This window comes from Streptopelia decaocto (genome assembly GCF_964273445.1).
Source record: "Streptopelia decaocto genome assembly, chromosome: 2".
Lineage (NCBI taxonomy): Eukaryota > Metazoa > Chordata > Aves > Columbiformes > Columbidae > Streptopelia > Streptopelia decaocto.
In genome coordinates, this window is record NC_138655.1 from 49,514,148 (window position 1) to 49,530,456 (window position 16,309).

Consider the following 16,309-nt stretch of genomic DNA (forward strand, 5'->3'; position numbering starts at 1 on the left):
TTCTGTGTTTATTGAAAGTGTTCTGAAGAATTAGTCATGGAACTTGCAAATATGCTGCGATGTGTAGCAATAACCCATGAAGTCTTGAATGAGCTGTACCTATTTGTCTGTATTGAAGGGAGAATTGTGAAACAAGCACTAAAATAAATTGATTTTTCATTTGGTACCTGCCTGACTATGTCTGTCAGTTGTCATTTTAGTTAAAAACTGCATTTGGGCCTGAACCTTTAAAATCGGATTTTGGCTGAAGGTCTTAATTTTGCAGCTTTGATTGAAAAGTCAGGGCTGGGTTCCCTGCCGTGTTAGTTGATGGTATCCTTTGAAATCTATGAAGCTGTGTCCAGCAGAGAGCAGGAGTTCCACATTACAGGGAGAGCATGATTATTGACTGAGAGGCTTTTGAAAGGGAGAAACTTCTCGCTAAAGAACTGTGAGGTGCAATAGTATGTATTTGAAAACTGTTCTTGGTTTTGTGTGTGGTGGTGTTTTTTTGGTGTTTTGTTTTTAAACCAACAACAACAATAGAATAAAAGCAAAAAGGTGTTACCAAAACTTGGGAAGATTTTTGTCTTTAAGGGTCTCAAAAGTCAGTGTAGCCTATGAGCTGATGGTGCAAAGCAGTTGTGCAAAGGTGGCTTAGAAGTTGTAGAAGACTGGATGCTTATTTGTTTGGCTTGGGTCTGTGGATATCTATATGTCTGTATCTATGTATGTGTGTATATTTTTCTATGTGTTAGAGAAGCTTGTGGTCCATATAATTTGGACCTCATCTTGTCTAGGGAAAACAAACAGTCCCATGGGCAATGGGATAAGTGACATCTGATTTCTTTTAGAGTTTTGTTTTGTCATAATAGTGGATGATGTTTGAAAGGGCGGGAAATTTGGCAGAAGCTCTCTTCTTGTTTGCAACCTCCATGATGTGCCTGTGCCAGGAAGGTCCTCCAGTGTTCAATGGGGCCGAAATCTCTGCTGCAGAAGGCACTGGCAGGCTTTGTCTCTTTGTGAGACCTCTTGGAGATGATTGCCACTTCCTAGACTTGGATGAAGCTGGTCAGCGTGTTTGAGAGCTATGTAGAGCTATATTTGTATGTGTACACACAGCTTTATTGCACAAGCTTCATTTCTGTAGAAAACAGTCAAAATGTATTTAAATCACACTGAGTAGAAGGCATTTTACTCAGAACATTCTCTGAATGAGGGCTAACTGCTCACGGGCAATTCTGGGTCAGAATTACTATGAATGTGTGTTTATCTCTGTCAGAGGGTACCCAGCTCTAATTTTTGTGATTTAGCAGGCGCTAAGATATATGCTGCTTCCTCTGTTCAGGGCTTCTGGAGGACTGTTTCAGCCATGACAGGATCCCAGTTCTGCTTCCAGAACAGGACAGTCTAATGTGTACTGGTGGTCTTATCTCTGAGTATGGTTCTGTGATTTATGGAGGAACTTGCTAGGGTGGTATCAGTGCAACTTGCTCCTCTTAGCACTATTATTAATAGGCCTTTATATAGATCCTTATTTCTAACCTAGATCAGACAACTGGCTGTGTGGGGAAAAGAAAGCAGCTGTGCAGGCACAGCCAGATGGTGGTTAGAATCATAAATCATAGAATCGTTTAGGTTGGAAAAGACCCTTAATATCATTTAGTCCTACCATAAACCTAACCATACCAAGTCCACCACTGAACCGTGTCCCTAAGCACATGTCTACACATCTTTTAAACACCTCCAGGGATGGTGACTCAACCACTTCCCTGGCAGCCTATTCCAAGGCCTGACAACCCTTTATGTGAGGAAGTTTTTCCTAATATTTAGGGAAATATAGGAAAATACATAGTTTTTTTACAATAGAGGTTGTTCAAAATGCCTCTTTGGTGCGGAAGCACAGTTATACTCTCAGTGTAGAGACTGCCTAGAGAGAGCAGATTAAAGGTTCTGCCCCAAGCTACTGGGTGTCAGAATGTAAGAATATGTTAGATTAAATAAAAATACATTTAGATTAAAAATAAACATTAACTGCATTTGCTCTGTTGGCCATTTCCAGAGGTGCAACTGAAATTAGCAGTGTCTCCTAACAGATGCTATCTCTACATGCCACGCACTGTTCCTTGGTTTAAAATCTGGAACAAATTGGGAGGGGAGAACATCTTAAGCAAATGTACATTAGCGGGAACTTTCCAGAACCAAACAGATCTGAAGAAATACTTGCTGATGTTGAAAGTGTGGTGTTCTTCTCACTTCGTCACTTACAGCGTGATTATTCAATGGCTTTTATAAAGGGAGTCAGAGCAGGAGCAAGTGTAGGAGGGACAGCAGAGCTGTGCCATGCAGGGATGGGCGGGGTGATGGTGCCCAACCCCATCCTGTTCATCCATCCCCCTTGTGTTTAAGGAGGTGGGGCAGGGAGGATGGGGAAGAAAAGGAGGGAAATGTACTTCCAAGAATCTCCCTCTAATCCTTCAGTCTTGTTCCCACTGCAGCATTGTATTTCCCTGTGCTCTGATCTGGATTGGTGTTCTACTTCCTAGTGGTTTTACCAGTAATCTTGCATTTTCTTTCATTCCTTTCCAGCCCCTCACTTTTTATTAAGGAGGGAGCCAGATTTCTCCCCTGTAGCAAGCTGGCAAGGGGTAGTGTGTCTGCCTGGCATGTTGAGGGATACATAACATATCTTAGAAGTGGGTCGCAGCTCATCTTGGGCTTTCTCCTGTGCTGAGGCAGGTAGAGATATTTTACTTCTTGCAGAGAACCTGGAAGAAACGTCCCAGTATCTGTCACTGTCTGAAATTTGTTCATAAACGCATACTAGATAACCTAGCAGTGACTGGTGAGGAGAAAACAAAGACAGTGGGAGAGTTTCAAATGGTGAATAAACGGCACTGACAAAGCTGTGAGGTAAAGGCTCTACTCTATGCAGCTAAACTACATCTGGCTTCTGGAAGAGCTGCTAATCTGTCACTTTTGTGAATTAAATAAGCTGCAGTAAATTTTCTGCAATAGGGAAGGGCAGCTTTGCAGGCATAAATTGCTGTTCTTGCTGACAAAACCGCTTTTTAGCCAGAAAGAAAACCACGAGTGACCCAGCCCCCAGTATTGCGTACAGGGAAAAAGAGAGGAGCAGAGAAATCTGGCGCAGGGATTTTGCTTTTGCTGCAGCTTGAGGTCCAAGCTGTCCTGCTGGAAACCTCTGAATCCCTAATCTGGTTTTACAACATCATCATGTCTTTTCTACTGATGTTCTGTTCAGAGCAGAGTTACAGTACAGCTTTAATGCCATCTAGCCCATTTGCCTTAACCTGCTATTTCACAAAGAAGGTTTTGTTTGCCTCCTATATTTTCTTTGGATTGAGGCCTGGGATGTCTGCTGGGGTTATCAATTCCTCTTCGTTGCAGAATCAAGTTTCTCTCTGAGCGTATCCCAGTCTCATTTTTTTTTTGTCTAAAAATTAATAATGCAAGAAAGAAAAAGTGGAGAAACATGGCTTAGTCATAATTCTCATCACTGTTGATACAGTTTCACTTGGCTCGCCAGTCTCCTGTTTTCTCTGATATTCAGTCAAAAGCAATAGGCCTTTGCTACTTTTTTCTCTTTACCAGGAAACTGAGGAATTGGGTCTGTTTATTGTTAATTTCTCTTGGCATCCCATGCAGGAAGAATGTGCATATGCGGGGAGGAGGGGCAAGGGGGAATTCCTACTGTAAGTGATCTGCTTTGCCTTGTTTAATGTCTTTGTGACAACCACATCTTTCAAAAACATACATAAATATTGACAATGTGACCATACTGTACCAGCTGATGCCTTTTAAAGACATCATATAAAACATTAAGCCTAAAATACTCGCCTGTCTCTCTGACTCATGAACTGTATCATAGAATCATGTAGTCTGGGTTGAAAGGGACCTTCAAGGGTCATCTAGTCCACCCCCCTGCAATGAGCAGGGACATCTTCAACTAGATCAGGTTGCTCAGAGCCCCGTCCAGCCTGGCCTGGAATGTTTCCATGGATGAGGCATCTACCACCTCTCTGGGCAACCTGTGCCAGTGTTTCACCACCCTCATTGTAAAAAAATTTTTCTGCATGTCTGGCCTGAATCTCCCCTCTTAGTTTAAAACCATTACCCCTTGTCCTATCACAACAGTCCCTGCTAAAAAGTCTGTCCCCATCTTTTTTATAGGCCCCTTTTAACTACTGAAAAGCTTCAATAAGGTCTCCATGGAGCCTCCTCCAGACTGAGAAGTTGCCTCCTTTGGCTCGTTGTCTTCCACACCTGATTTTGGTGACAAGCTTTCCCAAAAGGCTTCCTCGGCCATAGGATTTCCATGTGTTGCATTTCCTTTTGCTACTGGCACCTCTGCAAATGACACTGGGATTCACCAAAGCATGCCGAGGGCAGGCCACTGTGCACAATAGCTCCATCATGTAGAGAACTGGGACCAGCTGAGAGTGAGCAGGCTTGGGAACAGTAGCTGTTTTAACACTAGAAAAGGGAGTTTGCTTGCTATGAGCACCACATTGATGATACTGTACTGCTGCAGGTAACTCATTTACAGCAATTCAGCTTCCTAGCCATAGCCTTGTGTGTTGGGAACCACTTCCAGCTCTTTGCCTGCCTTCACTTTTCCTTGTGCAGGCTTCCCTTCCTCCACGGGCTGGGCTGGCACTTCACTGCCATTACTGGGCCTAGTGAACTGTAAGAATCACAGGCAATTAGCCAGGAAAAATTGCCTAGCTTTAGCATTCATAACTTGAATTAATGTCTTTTTACCTTTGTAAGTAAGTACACTGTTTGCTGCTTAGCATGTAGCAACCTCTTCAGGTACTCTTTTCTCCTTCTCCCTCTTGTCCTTTGTGTTTGCCATGGATGTATGTTGTTGCTAATGGGAGGAAGCTATAGCCTGATTTGAAGACTTGCATGTTTCTCCCATCTTACAGTGCCCCAGAATATGTTCCTGTAGCCTTCTAACTTTGGAAACAACAAGGAATAAAAGACTTTGGGCGGAGGGGGGGGGCAGAAACCAACACAGACATTTACCAGAAGAACTGGTAGCACTGAAAAAGGCTCTGTACAGCTTATACCACAAACTCAGAAGGTGAAGTTTTTGTAGGACCTCAAAAATCTTAAGTGATACTCCAGGCAAAGAACTGATCCCAGCTCATTTTCTTGTTCACTTGTACCTTTCTGAAAAGTGTGCAGCATTTGGGCTGGTACTTGGTTTTATTTTAATGCATTTTAAAAAATTTCTTTAATTGCAGTGTTTGTCTTTTCTGTGACGTTTGGGGCAAAATGTGCAGTACATGGACAATCATAAACATAAGAGTCTTATATGTAATATATGCACATCCCTATAAAGTGGATGTTGGTATGCACACAGCTGATATTAATCCTCTGACAGAGAGACACTCAGGTCTAGACACAAGTACAGTTCTCTATAGATTCTGGCTCAGTGGTCTCACCAGCTGGCTGAAGAGCAAGTGGGTCTGTTAAAAAGAACTTGGGGATAACAGTGGATGCTGAGGTCTATATGAGGCAGTAGCACGTGCTCATGGCAAATTAAGGCAAACCATGCATTGGGCTACATGAGGAGGAGCGTGGCCATTAGATTGGGAGAAGTTATTGTAAGCATTGCTGAGGCTGCAGCTGGAATAGTTTATTCAGTTTGGGGGCTCCCAGTTCAAGAAAGATGCTGAGAAATTCGAGATCTAGTAGAAGGCCACTGACATTGTTAGGGACTTAGAGCACATGGCTACTGCAAGGAATGTTTGAAGGAGCTCCTCTTGTGGAGACTGGTGAAGTGGAGGCCAAGTTGCAGCCTGACAACTGCCTACACTTCTTGAAAAGGAGCTGCAAAGATGACAGAACCAAACTCTTCTAAAGAGTGGCAGGTGGTATGACATGGAGCAACCACAGATTGCAGCTTTGGTGGTTTAGAGATGGGACATCAGGAAAAACTTCTTCACTAGGAGCATAGGGTGGCTCTGGGCCAACTTACCCAGAGAGGTGTGGAATCTCCAAGCTGGGAGATATTTGAGACCTGGGTTTTTGAAACAGAACCACAGAGGACATGATCATATATTCGTGATAGTCCTGCTTTAAGTGAGAACTTGTGTTAGGTGACCCCAGAGATGCCTTTCCACACAACTTTTTTTTTTTTTTTAATTGATAATTATGCCTCAGTCGTTCTACTTAACTGGAAAAAGTTTCACCACGAAAAAAACAAGCACAAAGCTGTTAATTTATAATGTTCAGGCTATGTCATATATTCTGTAGTATGCAATTAATCTTTTTTTTATTTTTTCAGTGTGGTGCTGTTGGCATCTGCATCACATCCAGCAGGTAAAGTGGATTAAGTTGTTCCTTTTTTATGTTTCCATATTGCCTTTCCTTTCCATGCATGTTTTCAGAAGCCAAACTCTGTAGGACTTTAGCCCTGGAATTCAACAAGAATACAAGCAATAATAGGATATCCTGTAGGAAGAGGAGGGTATATAACACTGTGTAAATTGCATGATGTTTACTAATACCTTTCTTAGCTGCCCTTTGCAAAGAAGCAGCACGAGACAGACAACAAAGAACAGCCTTTGAGGTGGTGCATGGTAAAGAACAAAGATTGCGTAGGTGAATATGTCCTCTTCAGAGCAGTGTCTCAGCAGTCCATTGCTCTCAGTGCTATGCAGAGATTTCATTTTGTTGCTTTCATAGGACGTATCCCATCACAGGATTTGAAGTAGCAACAGGTCAAAGGCTAAAATGGAGAAATTCAATATTTGATGGTGGCTAATATTCCTATCACACTAGTGCTTAAATAGTTGGAAGGATAAAGGTCATCTGTTGCTTTCACTAGACATTTGCTCAGATAGAAAACCAAAGGAAGAAGCATTTAAATAAACATAAATCCCCCCTTTTAGCTGGTGGTACATATTGTGTATATAGCATTCCCCTACCAGGATAGACAACATGTTAATCAAAATAGTCCTGCATTTCAAAAAGTAGAACATGGAGCTTCCTCTGAATCTGTAGAGCCTGAAGGCTCCTGAGAATTGTTGTTACCAAGAACAACCAGGGCTCAGGTTCCTGGAAATGCAAGTACTCGAGAGCTCTGCTTGGATCTGGGAGAACTTTTCTAAACCTCTCAACTTGCTTGGTGTGACAGAGTTCACGTGCCAGAGGGGGAAGCAGCCAGCATATGTCTGTGTTTCCTGTTGCTTCAGTAGGAACTGTCACGAGCTCTGTAATATAAGTGCATATGATGCATGTCTATCCACTGGCATCTGTTGCTTAAGCAGGATCTTTGTACACTAGCAAAGAATACTCTTATGTATCCCTTTGCCCTTTTTCAAGCAAAGGCAGGAGCTGGCTAGAAGCAAGGTCAGAGAGAAATCATTAAACACACTAGAAATGTGGAAACCATCATAAATGAAAAGTCAACCAGCTGTAAACGCTCAAAGGAATGTTAAGCTAGTGATGTTCATTTAATTGCTGTTCCCTTGCTTGTAAGACTGGGTATTTTTTTTTCTGCCGTGTTCCACTGGATGTGTTGCTTTGTCCCTCAGGTGATCTCTTCAGTGCCTTGGACTTCCCATTCCTGTACTTCTACAGGTTTCATAGCAGCTGCTGCGCCAGGTAACCTCTCTATAACAGGCCAGATTGTTTTCAAAATAAGAGATCCCGTTGACTTCTAACCTTGACTCTCTGTTAAAAATTCTGGACCATGCAAAACCTTAGTTATACTAGTTTCTGCTGGCTTAAGCCAGTAAAACTGCAGATAATACGTATCTGTGTGTATGTGTGGATATACATTTGAAGGCCAGAGATTCAAATGTGCTGGAAGTATATGTGTTTAATTGGGTGAGTGCATTCTGACCAGGAGAATTCCCACTCACCAGTAAAATATTTTTTACCTAATGTAGCAAAGCATTGCTAAATAGCATCTCTCAAAAGCCTCTCAAGTCAGATTAGCCCTTGTAAAACTTGCTGTTTGCAGTGATTACAAAGTATTAGTCTTCAACAGTACATGGGTGTACATGGATTTATTTGCCTGTACATCTTGTTATTTGGCAGAATGCTTTTTTGGGGTAAAAGGGAAAAGCTTTAACAAGCATTCCTTTATTTTGAGTAGCAAAAGTTCACTGCCCAATAGTGTAATTCTCAAAGGACAATGTAAGTATGTTTTCTGTAGATCTTAATTATCTCAAAAAAAATTTATTCCTGTCTTTCCCCTCCAGTCTCTTGCCAAATGGAAGTATTTTCCTCTTAGAGGGGAAAAAATATTTTCATGCTAACTGTTGGCAAAAATATTTCCTGATCGTTAGGGATTTTCTTAATTGTATCCAGATTTTCCATTAAAAGAGGATATTAAAAATTATTGTTAAATAATTTCTCTATGTACATAGTTTTTTGGTATGAAAGTGGCTTTTTTTCAAGGGTAGACAATCCATGCTACAAATAACTTGCAATTAGGTATCAGTGAATAAGTTGTTCCATGGTAGGTAGGTGAAATCTGTTTCTTCTTGAAGGCAAGGTCTAACTGCAGGAGCTAGTGGATATCTGTCTAGCCCAGATACTCTTTCACTCTGGAATTTTACCACTGTTGTAGCCTCCCTGTTCCATTTCAATTGCCCCAGCTTTAGTACATGTATAGTGGATAGCACTGTGCACTACCACAAGTGGAAAGGAATAGTTAGATGGAGAAACAAGCATCTTGGTTGCTCTCCTCTGTCTTGTAATCTAGTGGCTTTGTAGACTTAAAGGATTAGGATGGAAAACCTATACAATGTAAAGTAAGGGTAACTGATGCAGCTAAATTTACTATCTCTGCAGAATGTCTGAAGCATTAGTAATAAGGTGCGAAGTGCCCAATTTACTGAATGAAATATTAATAAATCAAAGTTAATTGTGACATCAGTATTTCAGGTGTTATAATTAGCCATTTCACTTTTTGTCTCTGAATTACACTAAATGGCTTCAAATCACTCTGACTAAAAGCCCTTCTCAACAGGGCAGAAGATGTGGAACAAACCTAAGCCAACTCTCAAATGTTTGGGCAATGCTGCTTCACTGAACTCACTGATTTCTCAGAGCGGAATGTGCTACTCATGTGTTCAGCACTTCATCCTCTGCACCAGGGAGCTGAATTTGGGCCTCATCTTTTATCAGTAAAGCAGCATCTGCTTTTTTGGCTCCAGGCACAGCAGATGGTCCTTTGAGGTCTCGTGTTATGGCTCAGTGTATGAGACTCTTGTACATCCTGCTCCTGGGCAGTTACCTTACCCTACTGTGGTGTATCAAAAACACCGGTACTGACATGTGGCTCAGATGCAACTTTTTTTTTTTTGTTTGAAACAACATCCAGAGCCAAAGCTTATAACCGCTGTGAGGTGTGGAACAGAGTGTCCTTAAGAGTAGTCTTGGCTACAGAAGCACTGAGGACTACTGTTCTATATGACTTGAGAATCAAAATCCACTTAATTGTCAGCAGAGAGCTTTGTAGTATGCTATTCCCAGCATTACTGAGTCATCTGTCTATTTGTTACACAGTAGAAATGTATTTGCCTTCCTGATTGGAATTTAGGCTTCATGAAGTTAAACGGCTTGAAAGCTACAGGCAGATACTTTCCAGTGGTTATTTTTTCAATTCGAGGCTCTGTGGAGGTTGAAGTGAGTTAGTTGCCAGACATGTGTGGTTCCTGTTGAAATTAGCAGTACCTTTGTTTAGAGCCATTTCAGTGCCTGAAGTTAGTATTTCACCTCATGTTTCCAATAGTCTCTACTTTTCTGATTATGCAAGTGTATTAGAGGCTAGCCATAAGAGTGTCAGACTTTACTCAGACTCTAGAACAAAACCTGATATAGACTAGACATAATGTAAGCTCTTTGTCCACCAGCTTTCCTTCTCCAAGTGGGTTTAACACCATTTGAAGGGTGACTGTTCAGTTCTTCATTAGGAAAACCAAGATGCCTGTAAGCTGTTGCTTAGTTGAAATTAAGAGACTTTATTAACAAGTTTTCCCCATCCCTTGCAGTGGACTGTTGGGATTCTTTCTGATGTTGCACACAGTGAAGCTAAAAAGCAGCACAACCTCAGGGCAGTATGCAGCATGGAGTTTCCTTGCAAAGGTAAGAGAAAGGATGTCACAGAAACACAGTGGATCTGTGTTTTTCCCAGGAGAACTGAGGAATTTCTGCATCTCTCTAGTTTCCTTTGTGATTCCTGTGTGATGCTCCTAGGGCCTGTCAGTGCAACCTGCATGTAGAGTTGAGGTGACAAATATCAGGTGCATAGCAGGCCAGGATCATCAGCTGAGGTGAAATGCTGTATATAGACTGAGTTAAATGGAGCTGGGCTGATTATTGCAGCTAAGTATTTGGCCTACTGAATGCCAGTAATACGAACCTATACTTTCCAAAGGTGTTTTGGAGAAGAATACTCCTTCTGAGAGTGTGTGCACCACACACAGCTGTTGTTTCCAGTATGTCTTCCCAGAGGCAAGAGTTAAAACTAGTTCTCTGAAGTTCAGTACCAGAACTCCCACAGCTATCATTGCAGGGGAGAGTGGTGGATGTCATTTGGCTTGACACTAACAAGGCTCTTGACAGTATCTCCCGCACTCTTCTTATATCCAATTTAGACTGTTACAGTCTGGATGGGCGGACAATTAAATGGGTAAATAAATGGTTGGATGATCAGGCTCAGAAGACAGAGGTTAATGATTCCTACTCTAACTGGAGGCTTGTGACAACTGGAGTAGCACAGGGGCCTGTCGTGGGACACCTCCTGTTTAACATCTTTGTTGAAGAATCAGAGGTTATAAGAGTGCACTCACATTTGCAAAGGACACCAAACTGGGAGGATCAGTCTATAACACTGGAGGACAAGGTTGCCTTCCAGAGGGACCTGGCCAGCTGCCGAGAAAGTCAGGAGGCTGGTGCACTTTCCTTGTGAGGAGCGGAGAGAGACAGCTTTGGGAGCACCTAAGAGACAGCAGGCACCCAGTAGCTATGGAGAAATTATCAAGACAGATCCAGGTTCTTTACGATGGTGCATGGTGAGGGGGGATGAAGGATAAGTGTGAGTTGAAAGAAGAGAGCTTCAGATTTGGTATATGGAACAACTTTTTCACCAAAAGAACGAGTCAAGCAGGGACACAGGTTGTCCAGGGAGGCTGTGCAGTCTCCAGCTTTGAACATTTTCAAGACTCAACAACCCAGTCTGACCTCCTGTGGTCCATTCCTACTGGAATTATCTTATGATCTGTGGATCTAGGGTTTGGCTGTACTTGATTTAAGTTATTAACAGCTCATTTGTTAAATTATCTAGTGGTAACTGCAGTCAGAAGATCTTGTCAGACTCCTTTTCCTTGGTTAGATTTTACTTAGTTTCATCACTCTCAGCTAAGTCATCTGGAAACCACAACCTTCCCATGTGGTTTGTGATCACAGCTTTCCTACTACAGTGAATGAAGCTCTTACCTTACAAAAAAAAAAAAAAGACTTGCGTAATATGCTTGTTTAGAAACTGTAGTCAAATGGGTCTTTGGTTTTTCTGGGGAAAACAAGAAGGGAATGATATGCCTCATTTTGTGCTTTGCAAGCTGTTCCACAATGTACAAGTCACGTAGAGTTTCTCACCAGTTTGAATTTCTTCCAAATATTCTGACTGTGCAGATTTTAGTACCTTAGCTTTCTTCTTGCTCCTTGGTAGCAAGTCAATGGATCTAAAGCTTGCTCTTGCATGTCTTCTCTTCTCCTCCTTACTCTTCTCCTCCTTACTCTTCTCCTCCTTACTCTTCTCCTCCTTACTCTTCTCCTCCTTACTCTTCTCCTCCTTACTCTTCTCCTCCTTACTCTTCTCCTCCTTACTCTTCTCCTCCTTACTCTTCTCCTCCTTACTCTTCTCCTCCTTACTCTTCTCCTCCTTACTCTTCTCCTCCTTACTCTTCTCCTCCTTACTCTTCTCCTCCTTACTCTTCTCCTCCTTACTCTTCTCCTCCTTACTCTTCTCCTCCTTACTCTTCTCCTCCTTACTCTTCTCCTCCTTACTCTTCTCCTCCTTCTCTTCCTTTTTTAACATTCTGGGTTGGAGATGGGAATAGCTGGCTCTGCTGGTAGGTATTTTGAATAAGGAGAAATGGTTCTACATTTGGTATTTCTGACCTATCAAAAAAAAAATTGCAGGCAAAGATGTGTTGTGAAATATATTTTAAGTAGATTTGGATCCTTCCCAGTTGAAGTGGATCAGAGCCACAAAGTCTGGACAGGATCAAAGCTGTTCCGAAGTTCAAGAGTTTCTAGATTTGTGGGGTTTTGGCCAATTCTAGACTTAAATTAGACAAGTTTATTCTGGCCACTGCTGTCAATGAAATTACATGCCTTTATACCAAGTAAAGGTTTGTCCCCATGTCACTATGATAATTTAATCTGTTCTTCAGCCTTAAACATCTCTGTTTGCTAATATGCAATGGTTTAATTATCTTGTTTAGGAAGGTTTTTATAACAGGGCAAATTAGTCCTTTTCCTGTCGTAGCTTCTAACCCAGTGCTCAACTTTTATGTCTTGAATAAGTAATATGGACATGAGATCTGTCTGTGGCACTAGTCATTTTATCAAAACTAGCAGTGTCTCTAGTGTTTTTCACTAGTGTTTTAAAGCTTGCTATAAGAGTGATTTCAGGGCTCTGTCATACCCATCTGAGGCAGTATGAGGAACATGGAGGAACTGCTGCTCCAAGTGATTTTGGAGTAGAAGTTAGTGAATGCTTGAAAAATTCAGCAATACTATATGTTGGTTTTAGAACAGGGATCAAAAGAGACTGCAGAAACAGACACAGAAAGGCAGAAGGCAAGAGCTGAACTGGAGCTTGTCTACAAGGGTAAGGGCTGATCTACCAGCTCCTACAAAATGCTCACAGGGTATCTTTTAACTATAAGGAACCATAAATTTACATATGGGGTAGTTAGGAAGAGTCCTGTCTGTCTGATCACTGATGCTGCTTCCTTCAGGTCTTTGAAAGTGTTAAAACTACACACTGATCCAGCCCAACATTGTCTGGGTATGAGAGCTGTCTCAGTCACATCTTAAGTCATCATAGATGCAGAAAAGCAGTATTTAACTCATACTGTAAAAATCTGTTTAAATCCAAGTGTGTGACTCTTTTTAAAAAAAAAGGAAAAAAAAAAAAAGGAAAACAAGAAGGAAGTTAATGTGGATAAAGAATAAAGATAGAAAATAATTGAATTTGGACTTGCAGAATGAGATCCAGTGGAAAAAAATTCTGGTCATAACACTGGCTTTGTGTTCCCACATGAGCATTTTTCTTGGATTGAGTAGTGCCCTAGATCATCCTCTTAATCTCTCAGACTGACTGAAGTTTTCACCAGCAGTTGGAAAGGAGCAGCACATGAGGCCAGAATATGTTTGTCTTGCAAATGAGCCAAGAAAGGAGAAGGCTCCAATCCTCAGACCGCAGTGGAGGTCTCTCGGGAGGCACAGAGAATCAGAAAATCTGTTTTCTATTTGGATGCTTTGTACCTATGTGACTGAGCTGAGGCCGAAATCGTTGCCACCACCTCACTTCTTGTTAAGTGCCAATAGACCAATAAACTAACCATGAGATCTGATGGGGCCTGCTTTGCAGATTCGAGGCGACATTCTTAGTGAAGCCCACATATTTGGCCTCTCTGCCCTCTAATTTTTCATTCACTTAAAAACTGGAGCTGGGTCATAACTTGTTTTTTATGGTACTTACTTTGACTGTGGCAAGTTAGTCATTGTATAAGGTTTTTAAATTCTTCCCCATAATGATTTCTGACAGCTTTCGTGTCAAAGCGTTGCCTTGTGCAGAGACAGATGAAGCACACGTTTCGTCTGTGTATATAGCCCTGTGTTGTATTTATAGTGACAAATGCTCTCTGCACGTTTGCTGTGAAAGCAAATAGTGTGTGTTAGTCACATCTGTATAGATTTTTGAGAAATGCCAAAAAATCACTAAAGCGATCTGTAAAACAAACAAACAAAAAGCTTTTAAGAAGCCCAAGATATATGGAATGCTTTGTCGTAGCCTTGCACAGATTTAATCCCCAGAAGAGCAAGGACTTGAAACTGTACTGAGTTTTCTTGTTTTAATTTGAAAGTTGTTCTAGTGTCATGGGTCACATACTGGAAAGAGAAACTGGACGTGCTCGTATATACAGACAGAAGCATCTGGTGAGAATGCTAATGAGCTGTAACAGTGCTGTCAGTGAGTTTGTTTAGATTAAGGCTGCCAATCTATATCTGGTGTTGAAACCTGTTTGTGTTTCTGAAAGCTAAGCAGCAGAAACAATTTAAATCATGAATAGAAGAGGAAAATGGTATTTCAGAATATTTCTTCAAGATACTGGTTACTTATGAAATCATACTCCTGTATCATGTTTAGTGTTATCCCAATAAACTTGTAGTAGGGAATTCAGCTTGTTTCCAGTAGGAACTTATTGAGACAGCTTGTTATAAAGAGGAAGAATATACGGGAAAATCAGTGGAACATGGATTTTTGGATTCTGTCTTCCTCTCAGCTCTGAAAAACTGAAGTTGGATAACTGAAATGAAGTTGCATTGGATTTTACACTGATTTTCTTATGCTCTGTCCTAATGGAAAAGGATTCTGGATAAAAAGTCTGTTTAAAATTTATATATATATATAATAACCAGAAGAAGAGAGTATTTGGTTGTTTTGTACTTGCCCACTTGGTTATATTGTAGACTGAAGTAGTGTCATCTTTGCATGCTGTTGTGCTCAGGCAAAAGTGATAGGGAGACTCTTGGTTGAAAATCACATTGCTTTCTTGGCTTAGACCTCCTAAAGCTTTATGCAGAAATGTCATAAACTCCCACTGGAGTTCCATAAACACAGTGTGTTTGTACTCAGCAAAGATCCTACCCCCTGTGTACAAGGCTGTCTTAGGATCTGTGCTCACCCAATCTGGAAAAACTCTGCAAACCTTGAAAAACTACAAGCCAAGGTCCTGGGAGAGGGGGACAATTGTGTTAGAGACCTGACCAGACTCTGCTGGTAGGCGCTCTCTGTGGCACCAGTGTAGTTTGAACTTTGTCTCTAATCTGAGAGATAGAATTTCCCATCTGAAGCTTTCAAGTGTGCCAAGAGGGGTTCTTAAAAGCAGAAGTGAGCTTCTTCCATCTACGCACCTTGGGTACTCACATGCATGTGGATATGCACACACATATGCATAAAGATAATTAAAAATGGTAGAAATCCTTATGGATTTGTGGTTGTCCTCACTGTGTGAAATACACACATTTATTCTTGACACATATATCTGATTCTTGTGGGTCACCATGGGGACTGTGCAAATACCTTGGAAAAGAAAATGTTTTCCTCAGCTGAACTTGACAAGCAGATAAGGCAAACAGTGTGCTCCTAACTGTGCCTTAAGGGTTTAGGAAAAAAACTAGTTGCTGAAACCTTAGAAGTGTAGGGTTTTGGGTAGTTTCCATGGAGACAGCTTGATAGCTATGTTGTAGCATCCAACACTAATTACACCATATAATTGTTGGGAAGAAGACCAGTCTCCATAACAACTCCTTTGTGTGCTACATGACCACTAAGCTAAGTGTCATGGGCTCCCTGGGGGCACTAATGGAATTTAAGGAAACTGTCTCTCGTAAGAATAGTGGAGGCTCATTGAAGATTTTGAATCTCCAGGTAGTGGAAAATTTAAATATGTATATTAAGAGGTGTTGTGTAGGCGGGCTGCAGTTGTGTATCCATTGAAAATGGCAGCTACACAGCTTTTGAGCGTGACGTGGTCACACAAATAAGTTATGTGTTGCAAGTTCGGGGTAGTATTACAGCACAATTTTCATCTGTGTTCGATCTAATAAATCCGGTCTCAGAAGACATTAATTGATAGATTGAGCCCTAAGGGATGCTCTGAATTAGTTTGTTTCCTTTTATCCATCATGATATCCATTTGAAGTGCATCATGTACATTTGGTGTTGTCATTCTCTTGAACATAAAGCTCACTGCAGAACCATTAATTTAGAGTATGTCTTTGGAAGGTACTTTTTCACCCCTACTCTTGACAAACTGTCTCTACATACTTGACAGCAGAAAATGACAGTTTAAAAGTAGATTTGGTCAACTCTTAACAGACTTTTGAATTGCAGAGGATGCAGGATCATTGGTTCCTCTGCATAATAGATTCCGAGTCGCCTGTGTGTTTATTTGGTCTCCTGGAGTTACTTACATATGGAGAGCTGAGGCTGGGAGATAAATCAGAAGCGTGACAAAAAGAAGACAAAAGAATTAGGACTCTT

The 16,309-nt window shown here is 41.3% G+C and overlaps 1 protein-coding gene across 3 annotated transcripts in view; it reads left to right on the top strand.

The window, feature by feature from the left end:
• TMEM241 (transmembrane protein 241) overlaps positions 1-16,309 on the top strand; it is a 57,448-nt gene that overhangs the window by 20,966 nt on the left and 20,173 nt on the right. For all 3 annotated transcript variants that reach the window (XM_082044493.1, XM_082044494.1, XM_082044495.1), the window contains 3 exons: positions 6,299-6,333; positions 7,551-7,620; positions 10,020-10,113. In XM_082044493.1, coding sequence (XP_081900619.1) covers positions 6,299-6,333; positions 7,551-7,620; positions 10,020-10,113 — 199 coding nt within the window. The remainder of the gene's footprint in view (positions 1-6,298; positions 6,334-7,550; positions 7,621-10,019; positions 10,114-16,309) is intronic.